Here is an 18,352-nt window from a genome sequence, read left to right as displayed (position 1 = left end):
CCCCGGCCCCCGGCATCACCCCTGGCACACGGCCCCGGCCGCCCAGCCCGGCCAGCGGCCCCGGGGAGGCAGCAGGGCAGTGCCGGTGCCCCCGCAGGCATCTGGAAGGTTCCTGCTCGCCCGCCCCCCGCCGCCCCGACCCTCTTCCCCTATAAATGCGGGCGCCGGTGCCCGGCGCGCTCAGAGGGGCGGTGCCGGCGCCATGCTGGGGGTCTGGTTGCTGATTTGGGGGTCCGTGGCCCTGGGCGGCCGGGCGGACACCGCCTTCCTCCATCGCGCCCATGACAGCTCCGGGCACTGCACCTACTCCTTCACGGTCGCCAGTCCCGTCGAGGCTGCCTGCCCCGAGGCTGCCGGCGGCGTGCCCGAGCTGCGCGCCGAGCTGGCCGCCCTCGCCGCCCGTCTGAGTCGGCTGGAAAGCCGGGAGCGAGGAATGGGGGGCTCGGGGCCTCGGGGATCCGAGCCGGGGGGATCACGGGACCCCCAGCAAGTTGCCTTGACCGCCCGCCTGGAGGCTGCGTACGGCGAGCTGCTGCGGGCCAAGTCCCGGCTGGAGGAGGAGAAGGGGCGGCTGGAGCGGGAGAAAGAGGAGCTGGGCAGGCGGCTGGAGAGCAGCGCCCAGGAGATCACCCGGCTGCGGGCCGCCCGCTGCCCCCCCGGCAGAGAGGGGCCCGGCCGGGACACGCTGCGCGCCCCCGCCAAGGGTAAGTGCCGGGGCCGGGACCCCTGTGCGTCCCCGCCACCGGCTCCCCGATAGTGCCGCCGGCTCCTCCGCTCTGGCCAAGTCCCTGTGCGGCCTCCATACTCTGCACCCACTGCTGCCCCTCACTCTTGGGGACCCTGGTGGGCTCAACCTTGCTGGGGGGTCGCAGCCCATTGCCCCATACCTGAGTTGCCGTCCCATTGCCTGCCCCGCAGCAGAGGGGGGATGAAGGGTACCGTGCAAATCTGGGGTATTAAGAGTTTCCCCCGAAGAGAATTAAACACCTGGGGGGGCAAGAGCGTCAGCGGAGCAGGGTCCCTCTCAGCAGGTCACAGATGTGCCCTGCTGCAGTGGGAGGGGGTACCGGGCTCCTGACCAAGGCATCGGCATTTTGGGGGGCAGCGGCCCGGCACGGAGCCCCCCGAAGGCGGCAGGAGCAGGCAGGGCAGTGAGGGGGGCTGGCTCAGCCCTCGCTCACGCTGTGCCTCACCTCGCTGCAGCGCCGCGCTGGGAGCCGCAGCCCCTCGCCTACCAGGAGCTGCAGTCGGAGAGGACGGAGGTTCCCGTGTCCCGGCTGCTGGAGGAGACGGCGCTCGGCCGCCCGGGGAAGGAGGACTCAGGTACGGGCACGCCGGGCCGGCCCCACGTCCCGCTGCTCTCAAGTGCCGCTGGCCCTCCCGAGGGGCTGGCCGTGACCACTCTCTCTCCCGTCCTGTCCCCGAGCAGGCTGCGGCCAGCTGGTGTGGGTGGGAGAGCCCGTGGTCTTCGGCCGGGCCGACTCCATCGCGGGCAAGTACGGCGTGTGGATGAAGGACCCCGAGCCCGTGCCCCCCTTCACGCGGGACAACACCTGGCGTGTGGACACCGTGGGCACCGAGGTGCGCCAGCTCTTCCAGTACGAGGAGGCCGAGCAGCTGGCCCGGGGCTACCCGGCCAAGGTGCACATCCTGCCGCGGCCCCTGGAAAGCACGGGGGCCGTCATCTATCGCGGCGGGCTCTTCTTCCAGCCCCGCCATTCCCGCTCCGTGGCCCGCTACGATCTGCGGGGAGAGACCATCACGGCCGAAAGGGAGATCCCCGGCGCCGGCTACCACGGGCAGTACCCCTACTCCTGGGGGGGCTACACCGACATCGACCTGGCGGTGGATGAGACGGGACTCTGGGTCATCTACAGCACTGAGAAGGCGCGGGGAGCCATCGTCCTCTCCAAGCTGGATCCCGAGACGCTGGAGATTCGTCGGACCTGGGACACCAACATTCGCAAGCGGGGGGTGGCCAACTCCTTCCTCATCTGCGGCACCCTCTACACCGTCAGCAGCTACTCGGCGCCCAACGCCACCATCAACTTTGCCTACGACACTGCCACCGGCACCAGCCGGGCCCTCAGCATCCCCTTCGAGAACCGCTTCCGCTACCTCAGCATGCTGGACTACAACCCTGCCGAGCGGCAGCTCTTTGCCTGGGACAGCTTCAACATGGTCACCTACCCCGTCCGCCTCTCCCGGGCGTGAGCCGAGGCTGGCAATGCGCTGGCTCGGCCCCCGGGACCCTTATGCGTGCCTTGGCACCCTGCTTCCCGCCCCATTTCCCCCGGCACGGCCAGGAGCGCCACCTCGGGTGATGCTGGGGGCCACACGCTGCCCAGCCACACCCCTTTGTGCTCAAGTGCAGCAGAGAGAGATGAAGCGCTGCTCCAGAGCCTGGCAGAGCCAGGGAAATGCCTCTCATCAGCCTCGGTGGGTTTCGGATGGGTCACAGCAGTACACAGGCCTGAGCTGCTCCAGCACCCTCCACGAGCACCCAGCCTGGCCACCCCGAATTTGGAGCAGGGAGGACTCAGGCATGGTGAAGGTTGGGCAGAGAAAGTAGAAGCGCTGTCCAGAAGGGCCCTGCCTTAAAATAAACATTTTTCCCTAGTTGTGAGCACTGATCCCCTCTGTGGGGTCGGGGTTTGTTGTTTCCAGGCTGTGCAGAGCTCCCTTGCAGAGATCCCACACTCCCAGTGCCCAGGGGCATCCTGGAGCTCAGCCACCTCCAAGAATCATCAAGTAGGCTCAAAAGCAGCAGGGAATACAGACACTCATTGCACAAGCCTTGTTTTATTGGGGAAAAAAATAAAGCAGCCAGGAGAACAGGGGTGAGGAGTGCTGGCAGAGCATCCTGCAGCTGGGTGGCCTCTCAGTACCCTTCCCAGCCATGTGCTTCAGCTTTACAGGCCGTTCCAGGCCAGCAACTCTCCCCCCACCAGTTCAAAATGCTGTTTTATCTATTTATTGTAGGAAGCTTGGAGGAGGAGGCTTCTTTCCCCATCTCTGGCATTCGGGTCAGCAGCAACCACATTCCCCAGGGGTTGCGTAGGGTCCTGGCCCAATAAACATTGCCCAGCACCGCTGCTGCCTTGCACCGTGTCTTTCCAAGCCTGTTTTCCAAGGAGTGTGGTGGGCTGGTGCCCCTCTTGATGCACCTACAGGCTGAAGCTGCTGGTGGGGGGAGCTGTAAAGCCTTGAGCAGGAAAATGCCACATTTGAAAGGCAGCTTCTGACAGAAATACACCATGTATTGGAGCAGTGGAAAAGGACAGAGAACACAGTGGCACACTTGTGATGATCACCTACAGCCACAGGAATTTTCAGTAAGATGCTTCACCCCACTGCTGTCCTCCTGGCACTAACACTGTTGTCTTAAGTGTAGCACCGTATATTTGCATATCATAATGAAGCATTTGGCTTATTCATCATCTCCACGCTTTATTTTGGAAAAATACGTGATGGTTGTAAAAAGCGAGATGGTATGTGTAAGACTGGGGTGTTTGGTGATCTGCAGGGCAGGCAGCAGGTGAGACCCCAGCATGTGGAGGGAGGAGGCTGAAATACCCATTCCTGCTTCCAGGCAGGCCCAGAACCAGGCTGGGATTCTCACCTGAGCCAGGGCCAGTGAAAGCGTCCCTCTGGCCAGTGAAAGCGTCCCTCTGGCCAGTGATGTCCCAGCAGCCCCAGGATGTGCATCAGGGCTCTGCCAGCCCCCACTGCTCAGCCCAAGGGGATCAAGAACACGTCACCCCTGTCATTGTCAGACACAGAGCTGGGGAGCCCTGGGGCCAGGGCAGGATCTGGGTGAGGGAAGCAGCGGGGGTCACCCAGGGGCTGTCAGGTCAGGTGCCCATCAGGGCTGGGGAGAGTGAAGCAGGCCAGAGCCAGCAATGCACAGCAAACCTGCTACCAAGGATGGGAGAAAGGTATTTCTGTCCCAAAACAGGATGGGAGGCGAGGCTGGAGCCCCTCTTCACCCCACAGCTCCCTGGGGGTGTGAGCCAAGCCCCAGGATGAAAGGCAGGGTTTGTGCAGAGCCAGCACCTCGGTGAGCCCAGACACCGAGGGCAGACAGCTCCTGCCCCTCCCCACGCTGGGGCCTGAGATGGGGCCTTCTCAGGCCGGCAAGTCCATCTCTTAATTGACTAAGAAAACAAAGGAAGACAAGCCAATGTACACAGGATTTCCAGAAAGCTGGGCTGGAGCTGAACAGCGCTGAATACACAGTTTTACTTAACAGGCTTTGGGAAAACAAGCCTTCCCTGCCCACAGCCCAGCAAGAAGCCAGCCTGAGCCCAGGGGGTTGCTGGATCTGGCCCCAGTCCCATTTAACCCCCTTCTGGCTCTTGCCCTTGAGAAAAGTTACAACCTTTTCAGAGCCTCAACATTATTAAGGAAAAAGAAATTGAATTCCCCAAACAAAATTGTTCCCTAATGTCTGGGAGGTTCAGCACAATTATTTCTGATGACCAGAAAAGAGATTACACACCCAATCCCACTCAAATTAAAAAAGCAAGAGCTACTCCAGTGTAAATAGCCAGGAGCAAGTTATCTGATTAAATGTCATAAAAATATTCAGCGAACTGGGGTCAATGACTGAAAGCTCCACTTGGCCTCAAAGGCAGCTGGGGTGGGTTGAGGTTTTGGAAAGGCACACATCAAACCTGGGTTATTTGGAAGCACACAATGCCCAAGCATTTACTTTTAATTAAACTTCTGCAGAAATACTCCCCTTGTTCTGCTCTGTGCACAATAGTCCAAAGCCTGTGGGAAATTCCTCTGACTTCCCAATAGCTTTATTACTACAGAATTTAACATTCATCCTTTCAGCAGCATTTCCTTAAAAATAGAACAGTCTGGTGAATGAGTTCCCATTTTTAGAGTGTCCTTTCAAGACAAAACAGGCCAAAGGCGACCTCAAAGCAGGGAAAACATCACCACAACTCAGTTACTTTTATAGCACATTTATAGATGGAAGCAGCATCTCCATTCACTCAGTCCTTCCATGTCCACCCTCCTTTCCAAGCATTTACTGCCGCTGTGCTCACACAAATCCTTGTGAAAAAGGTGATTTACCCACAGTGTTACCTACTCAGAGGTTCCTTCTGCCCACAGCTACATTCGTGGATTCCAGCACCTTTTATTTACTCCACACTGCTGCAGTTTTACCCTGAACAAAACCAGCCTGGGCAGGAAAGGACCCCAGCCCCTCTGGTGGCCCCAAGCTGCCATTTCCCAACCTACCATGGAGTTGTCAGCAACACCTCTGACCAAAGGTCAACCTGTCCAGCTCCTGGTGGTGCTTGCAGAGCCACCCCAACACTCCTGGCTGGATCCTCCCTTTCCTCAGAGGTGCAGAGCAGGCAGCAATTACTTCTCAGAGACCAAGACACCAAAGGTTCCTGGTGTTTGTGGGAAGCAAATTCCCTCTGGTGGCCAGCTGATCATGTACTGCCTGTCCCAAATCCCACAGCCCAGGTCAGGGCCCCAGGGAGGGGGGCAGGGAAGGCTCAGGCCAGGGCTCCCTGAACTCGGTGCTGCCCGGGTGTTGTCACTCACCAGCTGATGGGACAACCGGTGTCACCCTGGCTCCAGTTAACAACTGCCAGCTCCAACAGCTGGAGCTGGAACTCCTGGCAAACACCCCCTGGCTCCTTCCAGGGCGAGGGGTGGCAGTCACATCCTGCAAGGCCTTTGCTGGAGAAGGGCTGTGGAAATGCCAGGATACACACAAAGGAGCTTCTGGGAGCACTTTGTGTTGGGAGCCTTTCCCTGGAAACACGGCACCAGGCGCTCTGCTCGCCTCCTGCAGCACGGCACCAATCACGAGAGCAGCCGGGGGCTTTATTTAGAGAATACTTTATTAGTTTCTGTAATCAAACCCATGTAAATAAGACCGTACATATTTCATACAGTGCGTTACCCCTGTACAAATGGAAAAAAATTAAGTTTAACATTTCTAGACCAATATGGCTGTTAATTTCTGTACAATGCCAACTCACACTACAAGTGGGATACTTTTTTCCAAAGTTGACATCACAGCTAGTTTCCAAAAATTCAAATTATATATATATTTATATAAAAAGATAACCAATAGCGATTCACTAGGCATCAATAGCAGCAACAGCCTTTCCAGCTTCTGCAGTCATTTGAACAAAATTATACACATTAGACTTTCAACTCTTCCTTCCAAAAATGTAAAAAAAAAAAATCCCAGAAAAAACCAGCAAATTCTGCTACTGATGTGGTACCTGGTGCTTTTTATTAGCTTTTTCAATCATTGTCTGGAAAAAAACCTCTAGAATAACATTATTAAAAACAGCTCCAGTATAGCACAGTCACTACTACATATCATAAGCAGGTACAGGATATCTTACATTCACAGAAGTATCATACAGTACTGTCCTACAGCTAGAATACTAGAGGATACAATTAAAAAGGCATTTATTTGACTTGATTCTACTTTCCAGCACACTGTGGGCAAGGAGGTGGTGCAATGCAGCTCTGATATAAAGAATGCACCTTTGAGATAAAACTCTAGTTCATCTGATAAGGTTTCTTTTATTCTTGTGGCACAGTTTAAGTGCTCGTTGCTGTGTTACAGACAGAAACTGGAAACCGTTTAGGGACCACTCGCATCATATAAAGACAGCTGGACAGGGGTGAACAGAACAAATCTGACTATTGATGCAACGAACCTTCAACTCCAGGGGTGAGAGCCACTGAGGGGGCAGCGGGTGGAGAGGGCGCAGGTGGCCAAGTAGCTTTTTCATATGGTGATCTAAATGCAGTAAATTGTCATCCAAGCAGCAGCAGCCAGCAAAGCACTGCCTTCAGAAGGAAATCCAACACTGCCAGCATTACTCTGTGTTAGGTTAAACCTTGCATGGCAAATACATAGAGCCCTCTGTTTATACAAGATAGAAGCTTCTTAAGTCACTAAGAACTTAACACACATTACTTGGCCCAGCACCATCTTCAGATCTGCCTGTTCTCATACTCATGGGCTTGTAAAAAGATAAAATAGCAGCTGAAGATCAGAGCCTGAAGAAAATAAGAGAAGTCACCGTGTCAGCTAGGAAATGCCTCCCCACCTTCTTCTCTGCCGTTGCTACTTCTCCGTGTTGAGGCTTTGGGAAGTGGGCAGGTGCGAGCCAAACCAGGTGCACACGTGTGGGACGTGCACACCCCAAAAGCAGCCTTCATGCTGTTAGAGCAGATGCGAGCCCTGAGAGCCCAGGGGCTCACAGCTGGACACACAGCAGCTGGCACCACAACTGCTGCTGCTTCTGTGCCCCTTGGGGCTGCTCAGAGCCTGGCATGGAGAGCAGGCTGCTCTTCATCCTTCGGGCTACCAACTGACGCTGCTGACACCTCGCCCACCCCCTCCCCTCCCCTCCATGGGAACACAGCCTCTAAGATTTTGTTTCCTCGGTTTTGATTGCCTGAGGTTTGATTGGTCCAGTTCTAACAGGTTTTGGTGTGGCAGCAGGTGCAGGGGTGGGCTTTTCCTCGGCTTTGTCCTGGCAGACTCCTGAAGAGTCAGCAATTGCCTCAGTGGGTTTGCTTCCATTCTCCTCCACTTTTGGGGCTTTGCCTCCTATGGGTTTGTTCTGCTGCTGCTGCTGCTCGGAAAAGAACCTCTGGGTGGACTGAAGGACCTCTGCTCTTTGCTTTGCCTTAAGAGAGGGAAAAAATAAATTTACTGAAGAGAAGGCATAGGAATTGGAGTGACTTCACAAGTATTTCCCATATGAAAGGGGAAGGACTGACCGCAGTGGCCAGACTTTCCTAGAAGGGCAATGTCCGTCCTGCTGCTTCCCTGATGTCACCACGTCTGGGTGCTCGGATCCTCAGCAGCAGCTTAACACCATACCTAGGCTTTCCTTGCTCTTCCTAATCCTTCCCCAAAAACAAGAATCAGGGACAACAGTTTGAAGTATTACCTAACATCTTTTTACGTCACTAATACTGCAGTTATGCAGTTACCAGTATGAGCACTGCTGACAGCAGGCTCAAACTGTAGCCTCCTCCTGAGCACAGGTCAGACACCAGCAGAGGCAGGTGTGCCTGCACGACACTGCTGTGGGCCCCGAGGGCCACTCCTGCTTGTGTGCTGTCCCTCCAGAGCACACAGCCTCTCTCAGCAGCACAATCTGAGCACCCCGTTTCCGCCCCATGGCTCTTGACACAGACTGTGGAGTCTGCAGCTGGGATGTAACTGAACCAGGGTCAATACTGTGTTGTGTGTAAACTGCAAGCTCATCTGCTTCCCGCTCCAAGCAGGCTCTCATCCCAGGCAGCACAAACTACTGCCTGCCTTCCCCTTCCTTCCCTCCTCTGAATCCTACCAGTAACCCTGACTTGCACCTGTGGAATTCAGCCTCTGTAACATGTTCCAGTTACAGTTTTCATACTGTGCAGATCAGACACTTCAGAGCAAGCACTTGGCTTTCCTGCCCAGACTGCAGAGACTCCATTAAGAGTTTGATCTTTTGGAAGCTGAACAATAAAGCCTAGTGCAAACACCTTTTTATTTTACATTAAAAAGGACTATCTTAACACAAGGAACCCCACATACAGGCACTAAGCCTCCATGTACCTCTCTGAGTATTTTCTGCTTTTTTACAAAAATCTGGGTTGGGATACACACACAAAACAACAGAGGACAAAACAGCAAAAGTCTGGAACAAGAGGCCTTGGCTCTCACACTGCGTAGTTGCTCCAAGTAACTCAAGCAGCAACAGAACAGAAAACAAACCTGTGAACTCTGGTGTGCAGGACTGCAGCAACAGCCTGATTTTACTGAAACCTTTTGCCCAAATTTCAGCCATCCCCTGAGTTTAAGGCTGGATGACTTGATCACCAGTAACCAAGCATGACAGAGCAACTCTCATTCCTCTCAGCAGTGTTTGCAGGAGATTAAGGACACCAGAACTGCATGTTAGTATTTGCTCTGACTGGCTACATTCGATCCACAGTGCACACTCAGGACAATGTATTAAGCATCACCTGGTAAATCTACAGGCTGCATAAACTGGTGGTAGAAAATGGACCAACCAGCTAGAATTTATGGGGCAATTAGTTCTCCCGCAGCCATGCATAACCAGAACAACACACTCTCTTGCTCTGACACCTCAGTGGATGGGTTACAGGAATGGCAGCAGATGAAGGAGCTCCTAAGTACCATCTATTCAAACAACTTCTTTTCTGCAGCAAATGGGCTCAGTGTCCAAAGGTGTCCCACACAGATGTCCCACACTGCAGTCCTGCCTTGGAAGAAGAGTGCCTCAAACTGAAGGGTCCCAAAGTGCTGTAACAAGTTAGGTGACTGTCATCACCTGCTACTGAAATGCAGCCCTCTCTTCTGCGGAGTGCACCATGTACTTGCATTCTACCACTGAGAATTCACCACAGGCACTTCAAACCACTGGGAAATGACTCTCCAGAGTCACCAAGGAGTGAGGCTAACTGGAACAGGAGGAGCTGAGGATGAAATGACAGCTAACAGGCAGGTGTGCAGCTTCAGTGCTCATTCAAAAATAACCAGGCTCCTGACACCTCAGTTTGCCTTGGACAGCAGTGGCAGCTCCACAACTGCTGACCACAAGACCACTTGAGACAGGAAGCTCCCTACAAATATTTTAATCTAAAATTCTTATTAAAAAACATCAGGGCTTAGAGAAGGTCTGTGTTCAGCTGTTAAAGGCCTGGCTACTAGCTTGGGGCCCAGAGGCCCTTTACGAAGCCATGACTTGCAGACACATCCCTGCCCTAGGAGCTGTCAGACTGAACTGCTGCTAACAGCACTGCTGTTCACATACTGACCTTCATGTCTCGTTCAGCCTTCAGCGCAGCCTGGGCCTGAGTGCCTCTGGCTCCAGGTACTGATCCACAAGGACCTCTGGCCACACGTGGTAACTGAGGGTGGCTCATAAGGCCTGTGGTCATCTGAGACGGCATCTGACTATGCAGAACTACTGGCAGCCTCTGAACAGGCGCTGGGAAGGTGTTAGTAAATGGGGCTCTTACCAATGGAGGGAGCAGGTTAGGCTGAGAGAGGATCTAAGTGGGGGAAAAACAACAAAAAGAGACATTTCTCAATTAGAAAATTGCCAACTTGATTGCATGTTGGCATTATCTTAAAGGGGAAAAAGTTGCTACTCTGCTACGAAATGAATGTCAAGAAAACAGGCTTGAACTGCAAGAGCAAACCAGCCCTGCAGTGCTGCTGTGCCTGAAAGCAGCACTAACAACTTCAAGCCAGCTTGGAACCAGGGAGAAGACCCTCACAAGGCAGTGGAGCAGTCACTGGTGAAAGGCAGCCCCAGGAAGGTGAGGCAGTTTCTGCCAGTGACAATTCAGACATCAAATCTCAAGTCCTGCAGTCAAACACTCCAAATGCTAAAAGGAAGACAGAAATATCCTACACTTTTAGAGAGGCTACATTTCCCTAGCAGCCTGGCTCCAGTCACCTGCAACAGAGATGCATGACCCTTGTAAGCTGTACTCCCTGGAATGCCAAAGCAAATCAAACACTCTGCCATTGGCCCTGCCTTGTATGGACTGTGTGACCTCACAGATTCTTTCCAACCTGAACTGCTCCTTTGATACTTCAGAGCTGCAAATCTGCTTTGTCTTTACATATGTAAAATATGCACTGGGACCCTTGTGAGACACGAAGCTTCTCCCATTCCCCAAGCAAATGACCTGTTTTTGCAGGACAAGGTGCATTACAGCTGCCTGGGGAAGCCAGAATGCTGTCTGTTCTACATCATTCACAACTCTTATTAAATCCCTCAGCGTGCACAGAACTCAAAACAGAACACCACAAAATCAGCACCACTTGCAAGCAAGATCAGAGAGGTAATTTTTTGCTTTGACCTTGAAATCGGGTTTCTTACGCCATTTGATTTTAAGGATTCCATTTTGTATCTCCCCATAATAAAGCCTGAGGAAACACAGTTGAGTCAGAGCCACCAGGTCATACAGACGAAAAAATCTGTTTTGTAGGAAGCCACCAATCACCTACCTGTGGTGCAAATTGTGCAGGAAAGGGCTGTGTCATTCTCACAGCTGCAGCTGCTGACTGGAACTGCTTCTGGTAGACAATGCTGTTCATTTTATTGGATTGATTGTTAGGACTTGTAGAACTGGCCCTAGAGGAAAGAACTCCAGTTAAAATCAAACTGCTTTCATTCAGAGGATGTTTCTGCCCTTTTACAACTTAACTAGAAATTCAGCATTGGAGGGGGGAAGAATAAATCTCCTGGAAAAGCTGCTGTGAAACTTTTTCTATATAGAAGCTTCTTCTATCTACAAAAAAAACCTCAGAACTTCAGAATTCAAAGAGAAAGCATTATCAGAAATATTTAGGCTATGAAGAGATTCCAGGGTATGTCTGTATCAAAGAACCCTTCCCCCAAGTACTCATGACAGAAACACTGATGTTAGATGTGTATTCCACTTCCCATCCCTGCTATCTTATGTTCAGTCCTGCTCCTTTACAGTCTCTCTTTATCATGGAAGGTTCAGAGCTTGTCACAACAGGCAGTGAACATGCAGCTGCTTCTACTCTGACCTGTTGTCAGATGTTTCAAAATGCACTTGAATGGTTTTCTAGAATTCACTGTTTTATATGGCTAAGAACATGACCCTCCATTAAAACTTCCAATGTGTTGAATCACCACTAATTACATGAAGCTTGACTGATTATCTGGGGGAAGGGCAGCAAACAGGCCTCAAAGAGAAAAGAGTGAACAGCCTTCTTTAGGAAACGAAGCTGGACTTGCAGAGAGTTCTTGTTCAGAGGGTGTGGCTGATACACTCCAGGCAAAATGAGGAGAGGGGCACCAGTGGCAGGGATACCAGCTAAGCTCCACACACCAGTATTTTCTCAGCTTCAAAGAGTCTGTTTTGTTTACTAATTTCACTTGGGAGCAGCTTACAGACCTTGCAACAACACACACTCCTCTAACAGAACTGTTGCCACAACTGCTGTTTAAGCCTTTAAGTGTTTCTACTTGCGTTTCTACACAATTCAGATAAACTGTCTTAAGAGTTTTATCCCAAAGTACATCTTCCCTGCCACTTCTGTGCCTTACTGGTACAACCCCAGGTCATTTCACATGACTTGTTTAGTATTATTTACCCAAAAAAATATTTTTCACATTTTATTTCAGAGCTATTTACTTCTGTTTAACAACAGCAGATGTGATGACCTACTGGAATGCTGCTCATAAGCTCAGATGAAGCACTGTATCTTGTATCAGTGGCCTCTCACCTCATACCTTCCAGAATAGGTGGCTCATGCATGACTAGGTACATTTTCTAGCCCTGGTTTTAAGGAATTTTGAACTTAAGGGAGGTTTACCGGAAGGGACTGGAGGTTGGGGTAGTACTTCTGCCAGTAACTGGTGGTGTTCCAGGTTTAACATCAATGCCACCTCCAAAGGCCTTCAGGTCCATTTCTGATATCTGAAAAACACAACAATTGACACGTTAATTCTAATTAAAAAAATTACTTTTGCTAAGCAGCTGTTAGCTTACCTCAATGAAAAGAGGTCACTTAAGTGGAGATGAAAGCCTGACTGCAGAACAGCCTCTTATAATTAGGACAGGCCCAGCACCACAAGCACCTCTGTGTACAATTTTCCTGCCCTATCTGGCACTTGCACCAATGGTATTGGGTTTCTAACTTGGTCCTCCTGCATAATGACAGGGGGTTTGAGAGTCATTTCATCTATCTGGCCCTAAAAAAAAGAAAAAAGGTACGTTTTGGAGTTGAAATCTCCTTATCCAAGACTCCCATCTCAGGTACCACATGAAAATATTTAGAAATATTTTCATACATTTTATGAATATATTCATATATTCAGATGATATTCTGAATATTCATATATTCAGAAATATCTCAGCATCCTGAAAAATGCTGAGAAAAAGAATACCATAAAATAGTCTAGGTCTATAAAAATAAACAAGCCCAAAGCACAGCAAAAATGGAGCTGTCATTCATGCAAAACAGCCTCCAGACTAACTGGAGCAATGACTCCTGAATGCTGTTTTGCAGATACACTCAACAGAATAAATTAGTTTTTGGAACAGTGTATTTCCACACATGGCCATGAAGCTTAACAGTAACAATAAATCAGTTAAAAATGAGAGGCTGTTTTCAGTTGACTTTCTTTAGCAGCAACACGATGGGAATCTTAGAGCAGGGCAGGAAAGTCATCTAAGGCCACCATCCCACTGCAGCTCTTCCCTTATTTTTTGTTGAAATGAGTGATCATTTTCCACTGACAACTGCAGCAAGAAACATGCTGCTGCTTGCAAAGTGGGCTCATAACAACTACAAGGCTGAAAAGATTTGGCCAGATCCCATGAAGCTGGAAAATTGCATGGTGCTAAGATCACCATACACACTCTGGGGATGTGGAGATGTAAACTTCATCGAGGTGGTCTGAAATTCTGACTCCCATTACTGCCCAAGACATGGAATTAACAGCCAAGATTTTTCTTATCACAGCTGTAAATCACTGGGACTGAGGGGTGATTTTATATTCAAAAGCACCCTAAAATCTAGGCCAGAAGGTGCAGGGATTTCAGGTGCAGCTGCAGAGGTAGATCAGTCCCTGAGGTGGGAAGACCTTGCTGTTCCTGCCAGTCAGCTGAGCTGTGTCCATGTCCAGGGGTATCACCCACTGCTCACCTGGAAGCGGACTGCAACTGCCGAGTGCTGCACACTATCCGAAAATCCCCGGTGCCTGTAAAGCTGGGATTCCATCTAAGACAAGAGACCTTGTGATTGGAAGCCAGCTCCACACATCCCCTTATTAGCAATTACCTTAGCAGCTTCACATAAAGGAGAGGAGAGAATTCCCCCCTAGTTTCTTGCACTGTTTTAGTGTTATTTCCTTACTGGACCTGTCACTCAGTTTTCCTGAGCTGCAGGACCAGCCTTTTCTTTTTTCATTACAGAAAGATCCTGTATTGCATACAATGCTACATTCTTAATATGCACCATTCTGTGCTATTCAGAAAGGCAGACCCCCAGCAATAATAGTAGAGTTTAATTCTGGCTTAAGGTCATGGCTGATACAGAGTCCACTGAAGCCCCTAAAACTCCCCTTTGTTGCACTGGAAACCCTTGAACCCAAACAACTTGCTCTGGGTTTGAGTCCAGAAGCAAAGTAACAAACACAAGCAGGCCCAGAAATCTGCCACCAGCCCTGACAGAGTCATGCTGGTCCCCTGCTGCTCTAACAACAGCTCAGTACTATTTTACATATGGCTTCTATATGAAATCCCCTACTAGTCCATGATGTCACTATCAAACCAGATATTCCTGCAGTGCAAATGGACCAGCACCAAATTAGCTACTAAACCTCAGCTAAATGCACAGACCCAGTCACTAACACACTAACCTTGACTGGCTTTTTTATCTTTTAAAGCTAGGGCAGATTTTTGAGATGCAAGAAGTCAACGTGAGTTGCTGTGCTGGTTATATAAACCAGCAAACAGCTGTGCTTCAAATTAATTTCTGTCCTGTAGATGTGGCAATGTTGTTACCTTTCCAGTTGCAGCAATCATGCTGTGCTGAGTTCCTGCTGGGATCAATCCTCTGAAAGGCTGGGTCACTTGTGCAGGTCTGCTCAGGTTTTGAGCCTGAGCTTGTGGTGGGGTGTGCTGTAGTGGTGGTTGTAAGGACTGGGGTAGGGCAATCAGTGGCTGTGCTGTGGATCCAAAGTTGGGCAAAGAAATCTGGGATCCTGGCAAAGGTACCGTCACCTGGAGACAGAGTACAACATCACCAGTAACAGAGACACAAAGGCCATTATGTACCTTTCATTACAAGCTCTATTTCAGCTTTATTCCAGGCAAATGGCTTAATGAGTTATTTATTTAATCAGAGAGCTGCAAGCAAATAAGTGAATTTATTGCTCGGTTTGCCCTTATAATCAGGTCTAATGGCATTTGGGCCTGTGCTTTGCAGAAACAAAGTTGTGTGAGATCTCCTATCTCTGACATCATTAATGTGATTTCACTGTGTGACAGGTGAAGGTTAATTCAACTCAGAAAACAAAAGTAGAAGAAAATAACCATTTTGGGGGTAGGCGGACAGCACAGGACCAGACTGGATTATTTGTTCACTTCCAATAATTTTAGTCATCAAAAGACACTGGGATGAAAATTAGGTTCTACTTTCCAGGAGTTCCAACAACCATCAGTTTGAGCTTAAAAACAATGCCAAAAATACACAGCCTGTTCCTTGCTTGCGTTTACCATGAGTGCTGTGGGCTGAAAACACCAGAGTGGTAGTGATAAACATGGAATACCACAGCAGTGACCTCACTGGCAGGAGTTACTGCATGTCTTGGTCTGACAATCTACTACCTGCAAAATTATATTCTGAGTGTGACTAGGAGAATGATACGAGATTCCAAATGCTAAAGGCTTACTTGGATTCTGCTATGAAGGGTAAGAGATTAAAATTATAGAGACAGCCAGAACTGAACACATTAAAAGCGCCAGCTCTTCTAAAAGGTCCTTAAAACTCTGTGCTAGATTTCCAACAGACAACGTCCAATCTTTCTTCTAGATTTCTGTCTTGGCATTTTCCTGCATATGAGGTAGGCTATTATAATAAATCAATCCATCACAAGCTTTTTTTTGAAGCCATTTCAATAAAAAAGCCAAACCAGAAGATGGAAACCACTAGACAGTATCCCGTAAATATGACAGAATGCTTGCACAGAGCAATTTAGCAGTTCTTTCACAAAAGAATTAAAAACCCTTCAAATCAGTAGAGGTATTTTACTGACCTGGCTGTCCTGCATGATCACCTATCTGACTTCCCAGTTATTTTCTATGTACTGGCTATCACTGGCACATGGAGCACTCCTGGGTCCCAGCTCATTGAGAACTGGTGTCAACAATCAGGCTTCACTAAGCACCTGGAGTTTTCCCCCCTCTCTCTCCACCACTCCCAGTATCTGCTTCCATAAAGGCATCATGTACCTCAATCAATGAGCAACAGCACTGTGTCAATTAAATCTTTGCCCATCACTGACAAATGAACTATTCAAGAGAAGAATGCCAGGGACAAATGACCAACATGAACGTCACGTCACCTAACTTCTCAGCCATGCAGTTTGTTTAGTGCTGCTGCCGTAGCCCTCCTTCACTATTAATAGTCAATTTTTATTTTCGAAGAACTAAAGGTTGTCTCAGCCCTCCCCTCTATTCCCACCCCACAGACATCATCAACCACAACATGCTCTTAGAAAGAATACAATGTAGGAAATTTACCATGCCATAGTTTACCTGCTGGAGAGCACTGGGAGACTGTGCAGTGTTGTAGAAATTGCTCTGGCCAGGCTGCTGAACTTGTCCAGAGTAGAGATTTGAAGCCTGAGTGAGCGTAGCTCTGGCCTAGGAAGAGCAAGAGACACCATCCCATTAAGAGCATTTAGAGAACAGTTCAGTTCTGTGGTGCACTAGCCAGTGCAGGAGAAACCACAGCATGGGAAGCTGACAAACCTGAAGGTTTCACTCTGTGATAAAGCTCTCATTCACAGGTGGTGGAACAGCCCTTTACCATCATTAACAAAAACTAAACCTGAAGCTCTAATTAATGATAGAGCACAAGGAGCCCTGTAATTTGGGGAACATGCCTCAATTCAGAGATTATGCTAATGTACACTTATTAAATTAGAAGGACATTCTCTTCCAAGTGTCTTAAGTTTCCTGCCACCCAAGTTGAGCAAGACTTGATTTCCTCTATCAGTCCACTGCAGAAGTTTTGCATTTGGAGCACTTCCTACCTGCAGAATGTGTGTATCAATCAGCTGAGAGCCTCCCAGTCCTGAAGCCTGCCCAAGCTGATGCTCGTATAAGATAGGAATAGGCTGAGTATTGGAAGTCTGTTGGAATGCCAGGCTGGACTGTGCCTTAGCCAGCTCTTGGTGTTGCACTGCTGGGAAGTTGTGTAAGGCTGTGCCAGACAGAACCACTGGTGATGGCTGAGACAAACCACTCTGCATAAAAGCTTGCTGGGATCTGCAAAAGATTGAAGTGTCCTTCATAAAAATTCTGACAGAGCTCAACAATGAGCCACCAAAAATGAAGACCACGGCTTATATTCTTTAAGCAGAATTAGGATACTTAGCTCTATTGAACAAATTTTCACCTGAAAAAGTTATATTTTTTTCCAACTTACTCTGCACATAACAAAATAATAGCTGCTACTAAAGCCACTGGAAGAAACGTTGAGGCTTTTTACTAAAATCTTAGATCACAGTTACCTATTTTGATGTTCATGCTGAAATAGTTCTTGGGTAACTTAACTGCAACATAGAAAAGCTGCCAGTTCTTAGTTCCTGTGCTACAAGGTAGATAGGAAAGCACATGTGAGTAGCCCCACTTAGTCACTGAATGAACTGCTTTGTTCTCTTGACTCCACAGTACAGCTTCTAATACTTACAGCTTAAATCACTGTATGTTGACAATAGTAGCTTCCAAATTAATGTTTTGGTTTCAAAAGACCTCACACCCTTTAATTTTGACTAGATATTCAATTCTTTTGTCACCAGCATAGGGAAGTTGCAGTTTGTTTAAAGAAGACCAAAGCTAGTACAGCAAAGCACCACAAACAGGTTTGGTCTGAAGTATTTATCCAAACATTCTCATTAAGAACTCTGTGAGTAGCCACCTTCAGACTGAAGAATCAAGAGGTTTTTAAATAAATGCCCTTCTCAATGCTTTTGAGATCAGAGGATGAGTGTTTTTGATGTGAAAACACACTTTACTCTGTGCTGGATATGTCTGAGCACACCACTGGTCCTGTTAATCTACTGGTGTGGTGGGGTTTGCTTGTGACCACACCTGGGTGAGCTTTGTTCTGCACCCTTCCTTCACTGCAAAACACTCTTACAGTCATACTCTGAGCACTGGAAAAAACTTTTCCCAGACTGTATGCAGAGGATTGTCTTCAATTGAGCCAAAATATTTTTCACAAATTTTCTCTAAGTTCACTTCTAACTTTTGGTTGTATTGTTTTAAACCAACAACTTGTACATCTCCAAGCTTATCCTCCTGTGCACATTTAGTATGTGGGAGAAGTACTCATACTGTTAGAACTCCATTAATGCCATGTTTGTGAGTGATCAGATTTATTTAATCTGGACCACATGCCAGCCTGATTATGTTTCTGCAGTTAGCCAACCGTTTGCAACAGCTTTTGTCAGCTGTAGCAGGATAAGCAATATCTGGTCCCACAAACTCAGCCAAGCACAAAGTCAGGATACAAATTATTAGTTAATTAAACCTTCTGCGGCCTTAG

The 18,352-nt window shown here is 49.1% G+C and overlaps 2 protein-coding genes across 18 annotated transcripts in view; one reads left to right on the top strand and one right to left on the bottom strand.

Moving 5' to 3' along the window:
* The first annotated feature begins 113 nt into the window (after positions 1-113).
* MYOC (myocilin) lies at positions 114-2,304 on the top strand. The gene is made up of 3 exons (XM_069022492.1): positions 114-704; positions 1,204-1,323; positions 1,430-2,304. Exons 1-3 carry the CDS (start codon positions 203-205, stop codon positions 2,212-2,214), a joined length of 1,407 nt encoding a protein of 468 aa, XP_068878593.1. The 5' UTR covers positions 114-202; the 3' UTR covers positions 2,215-2,304.
* Positions 2,305-5,855: 3,551 nt separating this feature from the next.
* The window catches only part of PRRC2C (proline rich coiled-coil 2C), a 70,338-nt gene continuing 57,841 nt past the window's right edge, over positions 5,856-18,352 (bottom strand). For 8 of the 17 annotated variants that reach the window (XM_069023582.1, XM_069023581.1, XM_069023585.1 and 5 more), the window contains 7 exons: positions 16,836-17,070; positions 16,321-16,443; positions 14,581-14,799; positions 13,721-13,795; positions 12,386-12,489; positions 11,045-11,171; positions 5,856-7,691 (listed from right to left, as the gene is read on the bottom strand). In XM_069023582.1, coding sequence (XP_068879683.1) covers positions 7,428-7,691; positions 11,045-11,171; positions 12,386-12,489; positions 13,721-13,795; positions 14,581-14,799; positions 16,321-16,443; positions 16,836-17,070 — 1,147 coding nt within the window. In that variant the 3' untranslated portion in view covers positions 5,856-7,427. The other 9 variants (XM_069023586.1, XM_069023589.1, XM_069023590.1 and 6 more) reach the window with 5 other exon arrangements.

Source organism: Aphelocoma coerulescens, chromosome 8 (assembly GCF_041296385.1).
Source record: "Aphelocoma coerulescens isolate FSJ_1873_10779 chromosome 8, UR_Acoe_1.0, whole genome shotgun sequence".
Lineage (NCBI taxonomy): Eukaryota > Metazoa > Chordata > Aves > Passeriformes > Corvidae > Aphelocoma > Aphelocoma coerulescens.
This window is presented reverse-complemented; position numbering and strand designations above follow the sequence as displayed.

Excerpts from the sequence above, each read along its gene's own strand:
- MYOC (XM_069022492.1), top strand. The coding sequence starts at position 203 with ATGCTGGGGGTCTGGTTGCTGATTTGGGGGTCCGTGGCCCTGGGCGGC. Across the intron at positions 705-1,203 it reads GCTGCGCGCCCCCGCCAAGG|CGCCGCGCTGGGAGCCGCAG; the intron begins GTAAGTGCCGGG and ends ACCTCGCTGCAG. Across the intron at positions 1,324-1,429 it reads CCCGGGGAAGGAGGACTCAG|GCTGCGGCCAGCTGGTGTGG; the intron begins GTACGGGCACGC and ends GTCCCCGAGCAG.